General features: G+C 51.5%; 1 protein-coding gene across 2 annotated transcripts in view; it reads left to right on the top strand.

The window, feature by feature from the left end:
- Nucleotides 1-13447, top strand: part of MYO18B (myosin XVIIIB) — a gene marked incomplete at both ends in the record, with an annotated part of 217752 nt that extends 204305 nt beyond the window's left edge. For both annotated transcript variants that reach the window (XM_082853194.1, XM_082853193.1), the window contains one exon: nt 12262-13447. In XM_082853194.1, coding sequence (XP_082709320.1) covers nt 12262-13447 — 1186 coding nt within the window. The remainder of the gene's footprint in view (nt 1-12261) is intronic.
- Between the last annotated feature and the right edge of the window lie 2742 nt (nt 13448-16189).

The following is a 16189-nucleotide window of genomic DNA, read 5'->3' as shown; positions in this document are numbered from 1 at the left end:
TATCCCTCAGTTTCAATGACCGATCTGTCACCACATAATTAGAGATGCTGTGATTTGAATTTATTACCAAACATGGCTCTGCACTGTTGCTATTGGACTTGTACCATATTGCAGTGTGAGCGTGGAGATTATTGTATAAATTATTCTCACTCACATAATCATCGTGATTTTAATTACTGTGTAATCTTCGCTAATTACTGTTGTACGTATCATTTGCTTTGGTACTGATTTAACACAACTGCTTTTTCATTTGGCTAAAAGACGGCATTACAACTTTTCCTTTTTCAGGGAAAAATTTGCTTTCTGTAAACATTTGCAGCCCCATACTCTTGGCTTGTGGTTCTTAGTTTAAAAGCAAAAGAGGGACTTCCCTGGTGGCACAGGGGATAGGACTCCGTGCTCCCAATGCAGGGAGCCGGGGTTCGATCCCTGGTCAGGGAACTAGATCCCACGTGCATGCCGCAACTGAGAGTTCGAGTACCCCAACTAAGGTGCCCAAGCCACAGCCAAGACCCCGCACCAGCTCAACCATATAAATAAATTTTTTTAAAAAGCAAAAGATTTAGACACCACCATCCTCCTTTGATCAACCCCCGTGGATTTTTATGTAGGATAAGGCGGGCTTGAATCAGTAAAAAGGTCTAAACTATAGGGGGGTTTTCGTTGGTTTTTTTGTCTTTTTTTGGCTGTGTTGGGTCTTTGTTGCTGTGCGCGGACTTTCTCTAGTCGCAGTGAGCGGGGCTACTCTTTGTTGCGGTGCGCGGGCTTCTCATTGCGGTGGCTTCTCTTGTTGCAGAGCACGGGCTCTAGGTGCAAGGGCTTCAGTAGTCATGGCACGTGGGCTCAGTAGTTGTGGCTCGCGGGGTCTAGAGTGCAGGCTCATTAGTTGTGGCACGCGGGCTTAGTTGCTCTGCGGCATGTGGGATCTTCCCAGACCAGGGCTGGAACCTGTGTCCCCTGCATTGGCAGGTGGATTCTTAACCACTGAGCCACCTGGGAAGCCCTAAGGTATTGTCTTTCAAATAAAGTTGTATTGCTTTCAAGGAAATTCAGTTACTCTACTGCAGAAGTGGGGGCAAGGATGGGTCATGTGAGACCTGCTTAAATGATTAGATAAGACTCGTTTGTAATTAGTTCATTAATTATGTAAATGTGAATGGATGATATTTGGCATTAAAAACAGCTTGTTCTCAAAGTAGGTTAAGCATCAACTGCTAATCTTATTTCAATAACACATTTATTTACTCGTCTCTGCATTCTTAGAACCAGAGCTCAGGATCTTTTTTTTTTTTTTTTTGCGGTGCACGGTCCTCTCACCGCTGTGGTCTCTCCCGTTGCGGAGCACAGGCTCCGGACGCGCAGTCCCAGCGGCCATGGCTCACAGGCCCAGCCGCTCCGAGGCATGTGGGATCTTCCCGGACCGGGGCACGAACCTGCGTCCCCTGCATCGGCAGGCGGACTCTCAACCACTGCACCACCAGGGAAGTCCCAAGCTCAGGATCATTTTAATCCATCCTGAATGTACTTAATGAATGAGCCTCTCATGAAACTGGTTTTATGTCTTCCTAGGACAAAAGGGTTCTTTTCAGTTTTATCAGTATTAAGAAGATTAGTGGGCAAGATGTGGAAACTGGAAGCATGGAAATTTTCAATGCAAACATACTAACCGTGGACCCAAGGCCTGAGCCAGTGAGGAGCCGGAGAAGCCTGGCTCTGTCCGGGGTTTATCTTTGGAGCCAGCATCACTCTTGGACAGGCTTCCATGGGAAGGAGGGCTCTTTTCTATCCAGAGCTCCAGGTCTTATACGATAGATCTGCAAATCTTTCAGGAATTTTGAGGCTCACCTAAGTTAGACGCAAGTTTGCGTAAAACCATTTGGATTAATCACTGATAGTTCAGAACGTTCTTGTAGTGTCTGTGGTTCTCTAACTGAGCTAAACTTTTGTTAAGTATACTTAGCAAAACATACATACTGGAAACTGCATCTTTTGAAATTTTCAAAAATTGGTCATACCTTTGTAATAACTACGAAAATTGAAACCAGACCGTTGCTAGCCCCCTAACACCTTCTTGTATCTGGTCCAGTCGTGACCTCCTCCTTACTCAAAGGTAACCACCATCCTAATTTCTGCTCTGAGTTTAGATAAGCCTATTTTTTGAACTCTCCAATGCCTTTAAGTTTAAATTTAGCTTTTCTGTTTTTCCTAAGTAGCAGTTTTCTCTGATACAAACTAGACTATCAAGCTGGATGCTGAGTGAGACTTTTCTACTCCTTTTGCTCAGTAAACATTTCTTCCTTAGTTTCCATGCCCAGGAGGACATGCAGGGTCACTCGTACTTCCCTCCAGTCATACGTTGGTGAACTGCCTTCCCCTCTAGACTGTAAGCTTCCTGAATGCAAGGTTTATTCACCTCGGTGTCAGCAGCATCTGGCATCATGGCACTCAACAAATGATCCTGAATGGCTAAAAGGAGGAGTGGATGGATGGGTAACTTCCACTCGCCTAAAGATGCATTTTTATGATGAACTGGGTGCTGTTATGAAGAAGTCAGAGATTTTATGTGGTTATTGCCATTGTACAGTACTCAGCTGAGCTAATGTCTACGCAAAGAAAGTGAAAGAAAGCATTGAAAATTTATTTAAAATCTGTTGAACCCAAGTTGAATCTCTAATCCGATTTGATTACTTTACATACCCAGTTTGTTCTTTCGGGACATTGTGGAGGTTGTATCAGAGGGCAGGCTCAAGTTTGAGAGCCAGTACTTTCCCGTCTCATCAGATTGTGAACCCCGGAGGCGCTCTCCTTCTCTGTTTTTCCAGGGGGACGATGAGGGGTTCAAACCAGATGTGGTTCCAGCTCCCTCTCAATTCTGAAGTTGATAAAATTCTCTAGAAATAAAACCAGGCTGTGGATTGGGTTTCGACATAGGAGGAATCCCCTCTAGGTTGTGTACTGGAAGTTGGTTTTGAATCTCTTGGCTTTAATCTCAGAGAAGTGGGTTTGGCTGACCCATAAGTGGGGCTGCTGGGGTCTGAATGAAGCAGCCAGATGAGGCAGATGGAGCCTTTTGTCCCCTCTTTCTTCATTCCCACAATCCCTCATCTTTCTTTTCCTCCATTCCTTCACTGTTTCCACTCCACGAACTTCCCTTAAGGGACTCTTCTAGATCCTGGGAATTCACAGAAGAAAAATACAGTCTAGTTCAGAATTAACAGTCTCGTTGGGAGTTAAAAACAAGCAAGCAAACAATTATAGGATAGAGGCTGGGGGAGCACAGGGGCTGTAGGACCAGAGGAGACCCCTAGCCCAGCCTGGGAGGTGGGCGAAGGCTTCTGGAAGTGGCTGCGGTGGGGCTGAACATTGAAGGGCGAGTAAAAATGTTTTCTTTTCTTTTTTTTTTTTTTATCAGTCAATAGAATCACCCGTAAAGTGTCCTTTCCTTCCCCTTTCCCTCTCTCTCTCCTCCTTTCTCCTTCTTCTTCTTCTTCTTCTTTTTTTTTTTAAACAATGAAGGTGTCTGGGCACCATCAACTCTGCTAGCCTCCACCTTAATTTGACAATGGTTTTTTTTTTCATATTGACTTTATTTCTATCTTTACCTTCCTCTCTACTTCTGTCTATATCTAAACACATTTTTTTTTATGCCCAACAACGTGAAAGTAAGTTGAAAACATCATGACAGTTCTCCTTAAGATAATTTCACATCTTTATCTTGCGAAGAAGGACTTTTCCTAACTATTTGCACCATGATTGCAGCTAAAAAAATGAAGAAATCCACTGTATCATCCAAGATACCAACATTCATATTAACCCAACTGTTCTGAAGTTGTATCACTGTACTTTTTGAAAGAAGAATCCTATTAAGGGCACTCATTGCATCTCGTTGTTTTGTTTCTTTGGGTCTGTCTCTTAAAAAAAAAAAAAGTAAATAGACTTTTTTTAGAGAACGTTTAGACTTACAGGAAAATTGAGCTGAAAGAACAGCGCGCCCATATTCCCCCGTCTGTGTCTTCCTACCCTCAGTTTCCCCTCTTATTAACATCTTCCATTAGTCCTTAGTCTCTTTTAAACTAGAATGGTCCCCTTACCTCCCCGCCCCCATTGAAACTGATTTTTTTGGTAGAGTTTCAGGCATGATTCTGATGGCAACTCTGTTCAAAACCCACTGGTCCTAGTACCTCGTGACCAGTAAGAATGTGTGGGTGAGACAAGGCAAATTCTGGTGACTCGCAGGAGATACGTGGGCAGGTGTCCACTGAGGGCAGCTAATGGGTCATTGTTTTTAAGTGTCAAGGACTCAGCACCTGCTTAAGATCAGAGAAAAGAGTAAGCAAGGCTTAAGAGTTGTCTTGCCTCATAGAAACATTATGCTATAAGGGATACAGGGGATTTACAGAGTCTGCATCCTGACTCAAGTCTCTGCACCTTCAGGCCAGAAATAACCAGGCGGAGGGCCTCTCTGCTGCTTATTCCACAACTTTCCTGCTTGCCATCAAGCAGGCCTCCCTGGGCATCGGACCCCCGTGGCCTCCTCCTTGCTTCGAGTCTTTCCCTTCAGCCGAGTGGCCTTTCTAAGCCCTAGTGTCTCTGCCTGTGAAATGTAGACATCAGCCCTTGCTGGTCCAGGGTTTTGCAGAAACCACTGAATAAGCTAACAGCTGGTAGGAGGGTTCTTCTACTTGGGGTGTCTTCCTCAACCCCTCCCACCACCAGATCCTACCTCTCTTCCGAAAGCCTGACTGCGCCCCGCCGCCTCCAGAAAGGCTGTGCCCCCAGGCCCCAGCCCCTCGCCTCTCCCTTGCCAGCCTCCTGCCGCGTTTTACAGTCCACGGTTCCCAGTGTACCTGGAGCTGCTCTCACTGCTGACCCTTCTGCGTGGGCTGATCCTGTGTCCACACCCACAGTGTGCCCTCCGAAAGGCTGAGGCAGCCCGTCTTCTCCTGTGAGGGACGTAGCTGAGCATCGTATTGATGCATACTCATTGAGGCCGAGGTGAGAGCCTCGGCTCTGCTCCTTCCTCTCCATCTGCCCTCTGAGCCTCCATTTCTAACTCTGTAAAGTGGAACAGTCAAAGGCAGTAGCTGGCAGCAGAGTAGAGTGGTCAGGACACGTGAATCCCGAAGCTGGATTCCTTAGTTTAAATTCATGTTTCTCCCGTTTATTCCATGACAAATTACTTATCCTTCCTGAGCCTCATTTGTGAAATAGGAAGATTACAAGAGTTGCTGACTTAGAGGACCGTCGTGAAGATAAAATTGAATAACGTCTGCAGAGCCTAAAGGCGCAATATACAGTGGCTCTCGTGATGCAGAATTCACCTGCACGCTCTAGGGATTTAATAAATGTCTCGTGTTTCCTACCGCATCAGGCACAGTGTTGGGCACCATGTCAGCTTCTATTATAGACCATCAACTGCTGTGTTGGACTCGGTTACAGTACCTTCAGGCCATCTTCAAAGGACCTCTGGTTTCCCATCCAGACCTCGATGTTAAAGAACATCGATACATTTTTAATTTCCTCTTTAATTTCAGGGTGTTGATGAAGAATGGGGGGGGTGATAGCATGTCTTTGGGGATGATTCATGGCGTCATTAAATCTGCACCGAGGGCTTCCCTGGTGGCGCAGTGGTTGAGAGTCCGCCTGCCGATGCAGGGGACATGGGTTCGTGCCCCGGTCCGGGAAGATCCCACATGCCGTGGAGCGGCTGGGCCCGTGGGCCATGGCCGCTGAGCCTGCGCGTCCGGAGCCTGTGCTCCACAACGGGAGAGGCCACAGCAGTGAGAGGCCCACGTACCGCAAAAAAAAAAGAAAAAAAGAAAAAAAAAATCTGCATCGAGTTTCCTGTAGTTACCGTTGGCTCAGGCTCTGCGCAGACTCAGACCTGGGAATTCTGGTTTTTACTGTGTGATTGTGACTGATGCCAGTGAAGCCAGTGTCTGCCTGACTTGAGCCTCTCTGTGTTTTACTCATTGTGTCCCAGTCGATTTTGAACAATGTATGTGTGTAGACATGAGTTCCAGTGGTTGAGGTTTCCTCTTAGCTTTCTACCTGGGGGGCGTGTGATGTTGTGGAAGGGCAAAGCAACGGCTTCAGATCCAGGCCCTGCCACTGAGCAGTGGGAGCCTCGAGCAGATGGCTTCTCACTGGTGAGCCTCAGTTTCCTCATCTGCAAGATGGGGTGATCACCCACATCCTGATGAGATGATACATACAAAGTACCTGCATTTTTCCTTCACCCAGTGTTCGTGGAATGTCTCCTGCTGTGGTAGGCACTAGAGAGAAGACAGTGGAGCTGCATTCACAGGGTGGCCTGTCAGGGGAGGGGGTGTGGCCCGACTTGGAGACACGTGTGTCAGCATCTGGCTTGCTCTGGGGCTGAACAGACCACTTGGGTATCCTCACCCCTTTTCTGTGCTGCTCAGAGCAGGCTCGGACCTAGGAATTGTTTATTCTTGAACATCTGCCCTCGATCCTCAATCTAATCTAACCCGATGGGAGGGGCCATTAATTGAAAAACAGCCATTAAGACTTTAAACATATATTTATTAGTAGTAATGTTTTGAAATGAATAAGTAATATATATGCAAGTTCAATTGCACCAGAATCCACCTGGCATGAAGAGCTGGGGGCAGGTGGAGGTGTACGTGGGCCACTACGCTCATGTGTACTGACTGTCCCGATGACGTACGTCGTCTCTGTGAGGTTGGGAGTTACTGTTCCCACTGTCACAGCGAGGCTTCACAAGGTACCTGGCTAGTAAGGGACAGAGCTAGGATTTGAACCCAGCCTGTCTGCTTCCTGAAGCCCAGATTCTTAGCCTTGCAGGTTAGAAAGAGTAAAAATTCCAGCATTTCTGCATGATCATATCCTGATTTATCTAATAAGCCTTCATACATGTGAGCCACCAATACTTAGAGAAAAAGAAATAAAAGGAATCCAAATTGGAAAAGAAGTGACACTGTCACTGTTTGCAGATGACATGATACTATACATAGAAAATCCTAAAGACGCTACCAGAAAACTACTAGAGCTAATCAGTGAATTCAGTAAAGCTGCAGGATACAAAATTAATACACAGAAATCTCTTGCATTCCTATACACTAACAATGAAAGATCAGAAAGAGAAATGAAGGAAACAATCCCATTTACCATCGCCTCAAGAAGAATAAAATACCTAGGAATATACCTACCTAAGGAGACAAAAGACCTCTACCCTGAAAACTATAAGATGCTGATGAAAGAAATGGAAGACAACACAAACAGATGGAAAGATATATCATGTTCTTGGATTGGAAGAGTCAATATTGTCAAAAAGACTGTAATACCAAGGCAATCTTCAGATTCAGTGCAATCCCTATTAAACTATCAATGGCATTCGTCACAGAACTAGAGCAAAAAAATTTTTAATTTATATGGAAACACAAAAGACCCCAAATAGCCAAAGCAATCTAGAGAAAGAAAGACGGAACTGGAGGAATCAGACTCCCTGGCTTCAGACTATACCACAAAGCTACAGTATTTGTATATATTCTTTTGTTCATCAATTCACTTAATGGACATTTATCAGATGCCTACTATGCGCCAGAGGACTCAAGGTCCACTCATTCGTCCAACACATATCTAGTGAGCACCTACTATGTGCTAGGGCTCTGGCACTCCACTCATTCACTCAACAGATGTTTACTGAATGCCTGCTGTGTGCTCAGATACTGTTCTAGGCACAGGAATAGAGCAATGAATGCAACAGACAAAAACTCTCGCCCTCCTGGAGCTCTCTCTTATCTCCGCAACATTGCAGGGTTGACCTGGTTTCCCCCCATTGTACAGCTGAAGAAACTGAGGCCTAGAGAAGTTAGGTGCCTATCCCAAGGCAAGTGAGTGGCTAGTGAGTGGCAGAATCAGACTAGACTCCAAGGGACAGATGTTACCTGGTAAGGTGACATCGGAGACACTTGTTAACCCTGGATCTCATCACAGGGTTTGGAGGAAGTTTCCAGAGAAGGGTGCTGCTGGCTGTGGGGTTGGAACCCCACTTCTGCTACTCCCAACTGTGTGTGCCACCCCTCCTCACTGTGCCCGGAGCTCACAACTCAGGGTGGCCGTCGAGGTTATAAATGGACGTGGCGGTCAGCTCCATGCAGGCAGGTGGCCCACCCGCTTGTTCTCCCCTGTATCCATGGCGCCCAGCACATAGGAGGTGCCCAGCCAGGGGTCACTCTTTTGGACCCAGCCTGGAGCCTGGAGCCTGTGTGGCTGGATGCCCAGGAATACCACTGGCTCCTTGTCAGGCAGGTATGCTACAAGCCTCTTCGTGTTGGGGTAGACTGAGGGGCAGGTGCAGAAGCTCCCAAGATGTTTCTGGAGTCCCTCCTCAGAGAATAGCTCGTGTCTGCACCCGTCTCCCAGAGACGCGGAGTACGTCCTGTGCATCACATCTCTCCCTGGCTGAGGCAGGCACAGCAACGTCTTGATTAGCCACCACCCATCCGTCACGCGATGCCAATGGAAGGGAGTTCCACCTGAGCTGAGCCGTCCCATGAGGACAGCTGGGGAAAAAAATGAGTCTTCCCAGGCCCCTGGAGGAAGACTGGGGAATGTGCTTGAAGTGTCCAGAGCCAGGGCAGAAACGGAGAGGATCACCGTGACCCAGACAACAGAGCTAGAACCCACACCCTGAAGCTTGCAAGAGGGCGTCTGCATTCAGATTCAGTTCTGCGGTCTCCACACAGAAAGGAGTGGATGCAGCAAACTTCTCCCTTGGAGTGGTGGAGCAGACAGGAAATAGAAAAAGATGCTGCAGAGGCGTGGGTGGATTTCTGGGTGGTAAACCCAGGAGGCAGCGCTGCGCCAACCGAGGCTTCTCTCTCTCTCTCCTTCTCCCCCACCGCGTCCCCATCTCCCCTCCCTCCCTCCTCACTCTGCCCTCCCCCCTGAGTCTACACTGCTGGGACTGGGTTCTGGTTTCCAGCCCCCCAGCTGAGGCTCTGAAGGCACCGACCAGACCGCTCCACCCCGTCACATCCACACATGGGCCCCCAGCAGGGCTCCGTGGTCAGTACTTGGGGGCAGCCAGGGGGGCCCTGAGCGGGTGTCCCTTCCGGAAGATGCTGCTCCTTGTGGGCCTTGGGGAAGGCGGGCACATCTCCGCTGCTCTGGCCCAGCCGAGGTCCCCCACGGCTCCAGCCCAGCGAGCCTGTGTCCTCTGCGCCTGGACAGCAGCACACATGGGCTGCGACCTCCAGACCCCACTGCTGGGCTGCTGACGGTCTCGTGTGCCCCGGCCTGTCCCACCTTGTGGTCAGAGATGAGGAAGGCCGGCCCTCAGCTGCCAGCCCACACCCCACCTGCGGCCCTCCCCTCTGTCCCCCTGGCCTTGCCCTCAGCCTCCCTCTTCCTTCGCCACCTCCATCGCCACCGGTCTCTTCCTCTCCATTCCCCCATCCGTTCTCACTTCACCTTCCCTCTTGTTGGTCCTGCTTCTACTTCTCCCCACTTCTCTTTGCCCCTCCTCCACTTTCCTCATCCTACCTACTTCTCTTCCTCGGAGACTTGATTTCCAAGGTAGACTTGACTCAGTTCGACAACACTTACTGAGCACCTACTGTGTGCTGGGCACAGTGCCGAGTCAGGGTGTAGAGATAGACTCGGCAGGGTCTCGACAGCACAGGCTGGAGAGCTGGGGTTCTCCCACCCTCCTCTCCTTCTGCCCTTTTCCCCTGCTTCCTCTCCTCCCCACCCCCCCATAGCTTCTCTTCCCTTCCTGTCTCGGCCTCTGCAGCCAGAGGGGAGCTGGGGCGAGTGGGATGGCAGAGTCCCAGGAGGCCCGGCGACAGGAGCCCTGGGTGCTGCCATCCCCACGTGACAGATGATGGAGGAGACCGAGCGCCCAAGACACATTCATCACGTCCACCTCCTTTCAGGGCCAAGACAGGACGGAAATGACTTTTGTCAGCTCTGCGGCAGCCCAGTGCCCCTGGCAGCTCCAAGCTGTTTATTAAAAAAAAAAAAAAAAAAAAAAAAAGGATGAAGAAGAGAAAGAAAGGCACGTGAATGCCATCTTGCCATGTGTTAGGGGAGCGATTCTAAAGTGATGATGTTGACAAACACCCCTTCAGGTAATCACACAGGAGCTCTGCAGCTCCCTTCCCAGCCTGCGTCCAGCTGTGACAGAGATGGAAGGTGACAGGCAAGAAATAGGAAGGGAGCAGCTGCTCTGGGCAAATTGCGAGGCTTTTGTTTGAGCACATGGGGGCCAGCCTTTGCCGGGAGTGATGGGACGCAGGGTCACCTGCCCGTTCGTTCTCCTGCCCACTCCTCTTGGGACGTCACATGAGGCTTTCGTGGAGCCCAGTGGTGGGTTAGGCTCCAGAGACCCAGAGGTTGTTAGTAGTAATCGTAATGAGCCCTAACGACTAATTAGTGATGATTAATAGCCATTCATTATCGATTATTATTAATCATAACTGTTAACCATTATTTGAGGAGCTAGGTGCCTGGATGGGGCCCAGGGCTTTTCTTCCCTCCCCTTGATCTCGCTGTGAGATCAGGACAGTGACCTGGGCTAGGAGGAGGGGGAAGGAGTGCATCCAACGAAGGGAACAGCAAATGCAAACCCCGGAGGCAGGAAGAGCGTGGCCTGTCCCAGGAGACCCATGAGGCTGCAGCAGAGTGAGCCAGGGGCTAACTCACAAGACAGGAGGTCGGGGAGGGGGTCGGGAGCCTGAGCCCCTGGAAGACTAAGGAGAGTGAGGACAGTGCGTGATGGAGGCAGCGCGTCGACACGCCTACCTTGGGGTCCATCTCGTGGTCTCCTCACCGCCCCCAGACTGTGACATTGGTCCTCTCCACCTAGCTGACCTAGGGCATGAGGAGGGACAGATGAGCGCAGCCAGTCCTGTGCCTGTCACTCAGGGAACCTTTTCACAGAGTATCATCGCCAGGGTCCTGGGTCAGGGGAGGCTCCTGCTAGCATCAGAAGAGAGAGGCTTCTGGGATGGTGGGAGCTCAGGAAGGCAGTGCCTAGGTCCCTACCCGGGTCCCTGAAAAAGATCCCAATCCCCTACCCTATCTGTACTCTCCTCTCCACTCCTGACATCACCTCCAGGGGCCGTGGGCTTGGCTCCTTCTGAGACTGAAAAGCCCTTTGGGTCACTGTGGTCAGCTCTTTGCCCTCTAAACTATCCTACATGGTCAGGGGATGGAAATGGTAATAATCAGACTGTGGTGAGCAGGACACCTTCCTCGGTCTTGTGCCAGCATTCCAACCTTTATGTGTAGGAGGCTGGCTCCTGTAATCCTTCCTGTCGTGACAGAGCAGCAAGCAGGGGCTGACGACGGGAACCTGCATCACCATCGCTCCCACCTTCTTCAGGCTGAGCCCTGGCCCCGGCTGCCACGCCCAAACTCTGACATTTGGCGCTTTTTTGTAAATTACAGCTTTGCTGTTGTCTGGGAAGGAGGTCGCTTGTCTTAGAGGGAGGACAAATAGATTTTATTTTTTTAGAGAACAGTGGATGGATTCCAGTCTCTCTCCTCTAAGCCCTGCTTTTCGTCTTACAGCCTATAATTTTGCCCCGCTGCGAGATTCCCACTCTTCAGAGGCAGTGGTTTTGGCTCAGCTGCTGCAAAATGCCTCTGCCTGGCGGTCCCAGAATAGAAAGCGTCTGTCCTCTTGTGTATAGTCTTGGTTTCAAGTTGATTTGATGGAGCTGTTTCCCTTTTGAAGGACCGTTTTTTTGGTTGGTTGTTTGTTTTTAATCCCACCCGCATCCCATGAAACAATCGGGTGTCACGGAGCATCTCGTTCGGGCGCATGTTTGGGTCACTGGCTCCAGCAGGCTCTGCTTGGTGGGGCTGTCCTCCGGGCTTGGCCCTAAATAAATAAATAAATAACCTCCCGTAGGTGCCCCTGAGTCTTCAAGAAGGAAATTACCTATTTCACAGCAGGCTGTGTGGCGATAGTTCCTATCATGTCAGAGATGATGCCTCATAAAACTGAGTCATCTCTCAGAGGTGCAGTTTTAACCTACTCAAACGCACTTAGGTTTAATTATAGACAGAAATTGCATTTCAGAAAGCGACAAGAAATCATTTGCGCGGCTTGAGTCTGCGCATTCAATCGTACGGTTCGTTGGAGGGTGCAGGTGGGGTCAGCATTTCCAAAGAAAAATAGTATTAGTGCCCGCGCTCTGGGGCTCAGTCGCGCCAACTGTGGAGACGGCACGGTGTCCACTGACGGCGGGTTTCTTCTTGGCACAGGATCCAGGAGGCGGCCAGTGATGGGGCCCGGGACACCCACAGCAGGACCTGGGGGGACAAGGCCGCGTCCCCGCTCTCCCTCCGCCGAGGAAATTACGGCCACTTGGGGGACGGCGAAGAGTGTGGCGTCCAGAGAAAGCCCCCGGAGAGGTCGGGCGTGCTGTCCTCCTCCCCGTCTTCCTGGAGTGGAGACGTGTCCCCGCGGCCCAGGGACAAGCTGCCCAGCCCGTCGGCTGCCCTGTCGGAGTTCGTGGAAGGGCTCCGGAGGAAGAGAGCGCAGAGGGGCCGGGGGTCGCCGCTGGGCCTGGAGGACTGGCCCACCCTCCCCATCTACCAGACCACCGGGGCGTCCACGCTGCGGAGGGCCAGGACCGGCAGCGACGAGGGCGCTCTGGCTCTGAGGGCCGGGGCCGAGTCACCCCTGGACACGTCGGCCGGGCTCCTGCGGTCCACCAGCCTGAAGTGCATCTCCTCGAAGAGCGTGGGGGGCCCCAGCCCGCCACCCGAGAAGCTGAAGACCCGCTTCAGTTCCTGCGAGTCCCTCCTGGAATCGGGGCCCGGCTCGAGGAGGACCCCGAGCTCCCCGACGGCGCTTAGGCGCTCGTTCTTGTCGCCCACGCTGCGCCCGCGGAGGCGCTGTCTGGAGTCCTCGCTGGAAGATGCGGGCTGTCCGGACCTTGGGAAGGAGCCGCTCGTCTTCCAGAACCGCCAGTTTGCACACCTGATGGGGGACCCCCTGGGCAGCGACCCATTCAGCTGGAAGGTCCCGAGCATCACCTATGAACGCAAGACCCAAGTGGGTTTCGATGACTTCCTCCCTGCCATCCGGAAGCCGGAGACGCCTACGTCTTTGGCCCGAGCGGCCAAAGATGGGCAAGACAGTTCACAGCGTCCAAGCGTCCACTTTGAGACGGAAGAGGCCGACGGGGGCTTTGTCTCAGGGATCACCACCGTTTTGAAAAAGAGCCTGGAGTCCAAGGAGGACCCCGCTCACCTCTCCGACTCCTCCTCCTCCTCCAGCTCCATCGTGTCCTTCAAAAGCGCCGACAGCATCAAGAGTCGGCCAAGAATCCCACGGCTGGAGGGTGACAGTGGTGAGAGAACATCCCCCGAGATCAGAGAGCTGGGGACAGGGAGGAAAGAGGAGGATGTTGAGAGCATCATGAAGAAATACCTACAGAAGTAGGAACCAGCTCAGGTAACAGCGACAGGCTGGCCTGTCCTCCTGGGGGGATGAAACGAGGTGGTCCACCCAGGTCTGGCAGCCTGGAGGCAACCGGTTGCTGCTACTGCTTTTAGGTTTTCACTGAAATAATGTGTTGCTATTTATGCAAATAATGTGTGGCTGGTAAATAGAAAACTTATCAGAAGCCCTCACTAGGTGCCACCGGTTTCTCTGCTCTTGAAAATACAGACCCATCAGAAAGTGTGAGGTCCTGTGGGGGGCGGGGGAGAGGGTGCTGAAGGAGGCGCTGGGCTTTTAAAGTTTTCCCACCCTTGTCCTGTTCTCTTTCCAGCGCTCCTTTCACCTGGTGCTGGGGGAGCCATGGAGGCATCTGTCCACACAGTGACGGGAGAGCCTGGGTGGATGGGGGGAGGGTCAGGCTAGCGTAGACGAGGCCTTGACGTTAGTGAAGTCCAACTCTTGCATTAAATGTGTAAAGAGAAACTGGGGCCCAAGAAGGGGGAGGAGGGGACAAGTACAGAGGTCCCAGAGCGCCACCGTGGGAGCGGCAGTGCTTCCCTCCGCCTTCTCCTCCCGTCCTGGTCCTGGCACTTCTGTGCAGTCAAGGTGGGAAGAGACATTCGTTGCTAATAACAGCTCCAGTTGATGGAATGCGTTTATCAGGCAGTCATTTGGTGCCCACAGTTACCCCAAGAGGTGGTGAGTATGATTCATTCCCATTCTACAGGTTGACAAACTGAGAATCGTATAGGTTAAGGCACTTGTACAGAATCACCCAGGCAGAACAGGGATTCGAATCTCCAGAGTCCCCACACTTTTGTTGGTGACACTTTTTCTTAGGTACGTATCCCAGGCCTCTTTGTGAGTAAACTTAGAGCCACACTGATGGAGCTGGGTCTTTAGAGGGGTTGCCTCTATGGAGGGCAAACTGAGGCAGAGCTTAGAATCATACATCTAAAGGGGGGGTTGGAACGCACAGACTCCAACCTCACTCTTGGGCAAGTGAGGAGGACCTCAAGATCAAGGTCACCCAGTGAGTCTGCCACCAACCCAGCCACGCTGACTCCCAGTCCAGTGCTCTTTGCCCTGAGGCCAGGCTGGCCCCTGACTGCACCTCGTAGGGCATGTTTCAGACTCCAGGGCACTGAGTCTTCCACTTCACAGCTCCCGACTGAAATGCAAAGCCCCATGAGGCAGGCCAGGAAGCAGCGGAGGGGGAGTTAGAGCCTCCCTCCGGGTTCAGATGCGATGCAAACCCACATCCCAGTGGTAGGTCCCCCACCCCGGCGTCCGTAAATCTCCGCGTCACTGAAGCTCAGTACTCGCAGCAGCTCAAGGCTCAGGTGGTCAAGTGGCCGTGCTCAGCCCACACCTGGCTCAGCCGCCAGCCCTCCTTCCAGAGGCCTCCTGGACCCAAACAAGCCGCACGTCCTGTCACTTTGAGAGTCACCCTCAGCGCATCAAAAAGCCATTGCCCCTTCCACGGAGACGGGCTTGGACTGTATCAGAGCACATTAAATTGACTTAACATGGCCTTCTCTCTGCTCTCAATTACCGAGGAGAGATCTGATATTCATTTACATTATTATGCTCTCGGGGACACAGAACGCAGTTTCAAAGGCCAAGTAAAGGGCACACGTCCCGAAGGGGAACAGTGCTTAGCAAACGTCGTCACAGAACATCTTGTCTCTGCCATTGTTTTTTAAAGCTCAGCTCCCCTTCCCCCCTCCCAGCAACGCTCCCTGTGATAACGGAGCGCCTGCCTAAAAATCTCCTCCACCTTTGACTTGCACGCTGTAGTCTGGAGCTCGACAATACAGCTCCATTGCCCACGATACAAATGTGTTACGGGATTCGGAACCACTCAAGCCCCCAGAGCTCAGTTCTTCCCTGTAACTGCCGAGCAATGCAACCTTGCTGAGCATCTGTGTTCTCAGCTGGAAGATGGGGGTAATAATGCCAACTACCCAAAGTAGCATTGTGAGCGGCATGTGAATCAGAGACCCCAGCCCAGACCACTGCCCCAGCGGCCACAGTGCATGTCAGGTACCTGCACTTGGAAATGGTGGCCCTTCAGGATGTCTCTCAGGCTCCCTCCACTCGTTTCCCTTCTGCCCCCTCCTATCTCATTCCGCTCAGCACATCGCTGCAGTAACGCCACCTGGGAATATGGGCTCCAGGGGCTTCCACCCACCAAAACACACACCCCAGGCCCCATTTCTCAGCTCTGACCTGCATTTGTTTCCAGCCTCCTGCGACACATTGCCCTCCTTGAAGACTTCCCGACTCCACGACGTTCTGGAGAGAGAGACAAAGACCAGCCAGGCCTCCCCGGGGGCCCCGAGTCCACAGCCAGTGTGGCCGCCCTCAAGAGGCCGGGGGGGGGGGCCAGCAGAGGCACATCCCATGGGGCGTGGGGCTCCCAGCATGCTAGGTCTGTACCAAATAAAGTGTTGGCTTCTTGGCATCTGGGCTTTTCTCTCTATTCTATGATCATGTTATCTAGGACTCTGGAGGATTGATGGCGTGCACCTTGGGGTAGAAGGGTTCTGAGGAAGGGGACCAATGCAAACTGTTTGTAGTTTCGGGTGCACACTGCTATTTCTTTCCCTGTGTGTCTACCTGCAATGGCCTTGTTCTCTTGGCCAAGTTCTGCTCAAATGTCACCTCCTCCAGGAAGTCTTCCCTGATACATCAAGCTGAAATAAATGCTCTTTCTCTATTCTCCCTTAATTCCCATGC

This window comes from Leucopleurus acutus (assembly GCF_964270905.1).
Source record: "Leucopleurus acutus genome assembly, chromosome: 13".
Taxonomy (NCBI): Eukaryota; Metazoa; Chordata; class Mammalia; order Artiodactyla; family Delphinidae; genus Leucopleurus; species Leucopleurus acutus.
The sequence above is the reverse complement of the archived record's forward strand: the minus strand, read 5'-3'. Positions and strand labels throughout refer to the sequence as shown.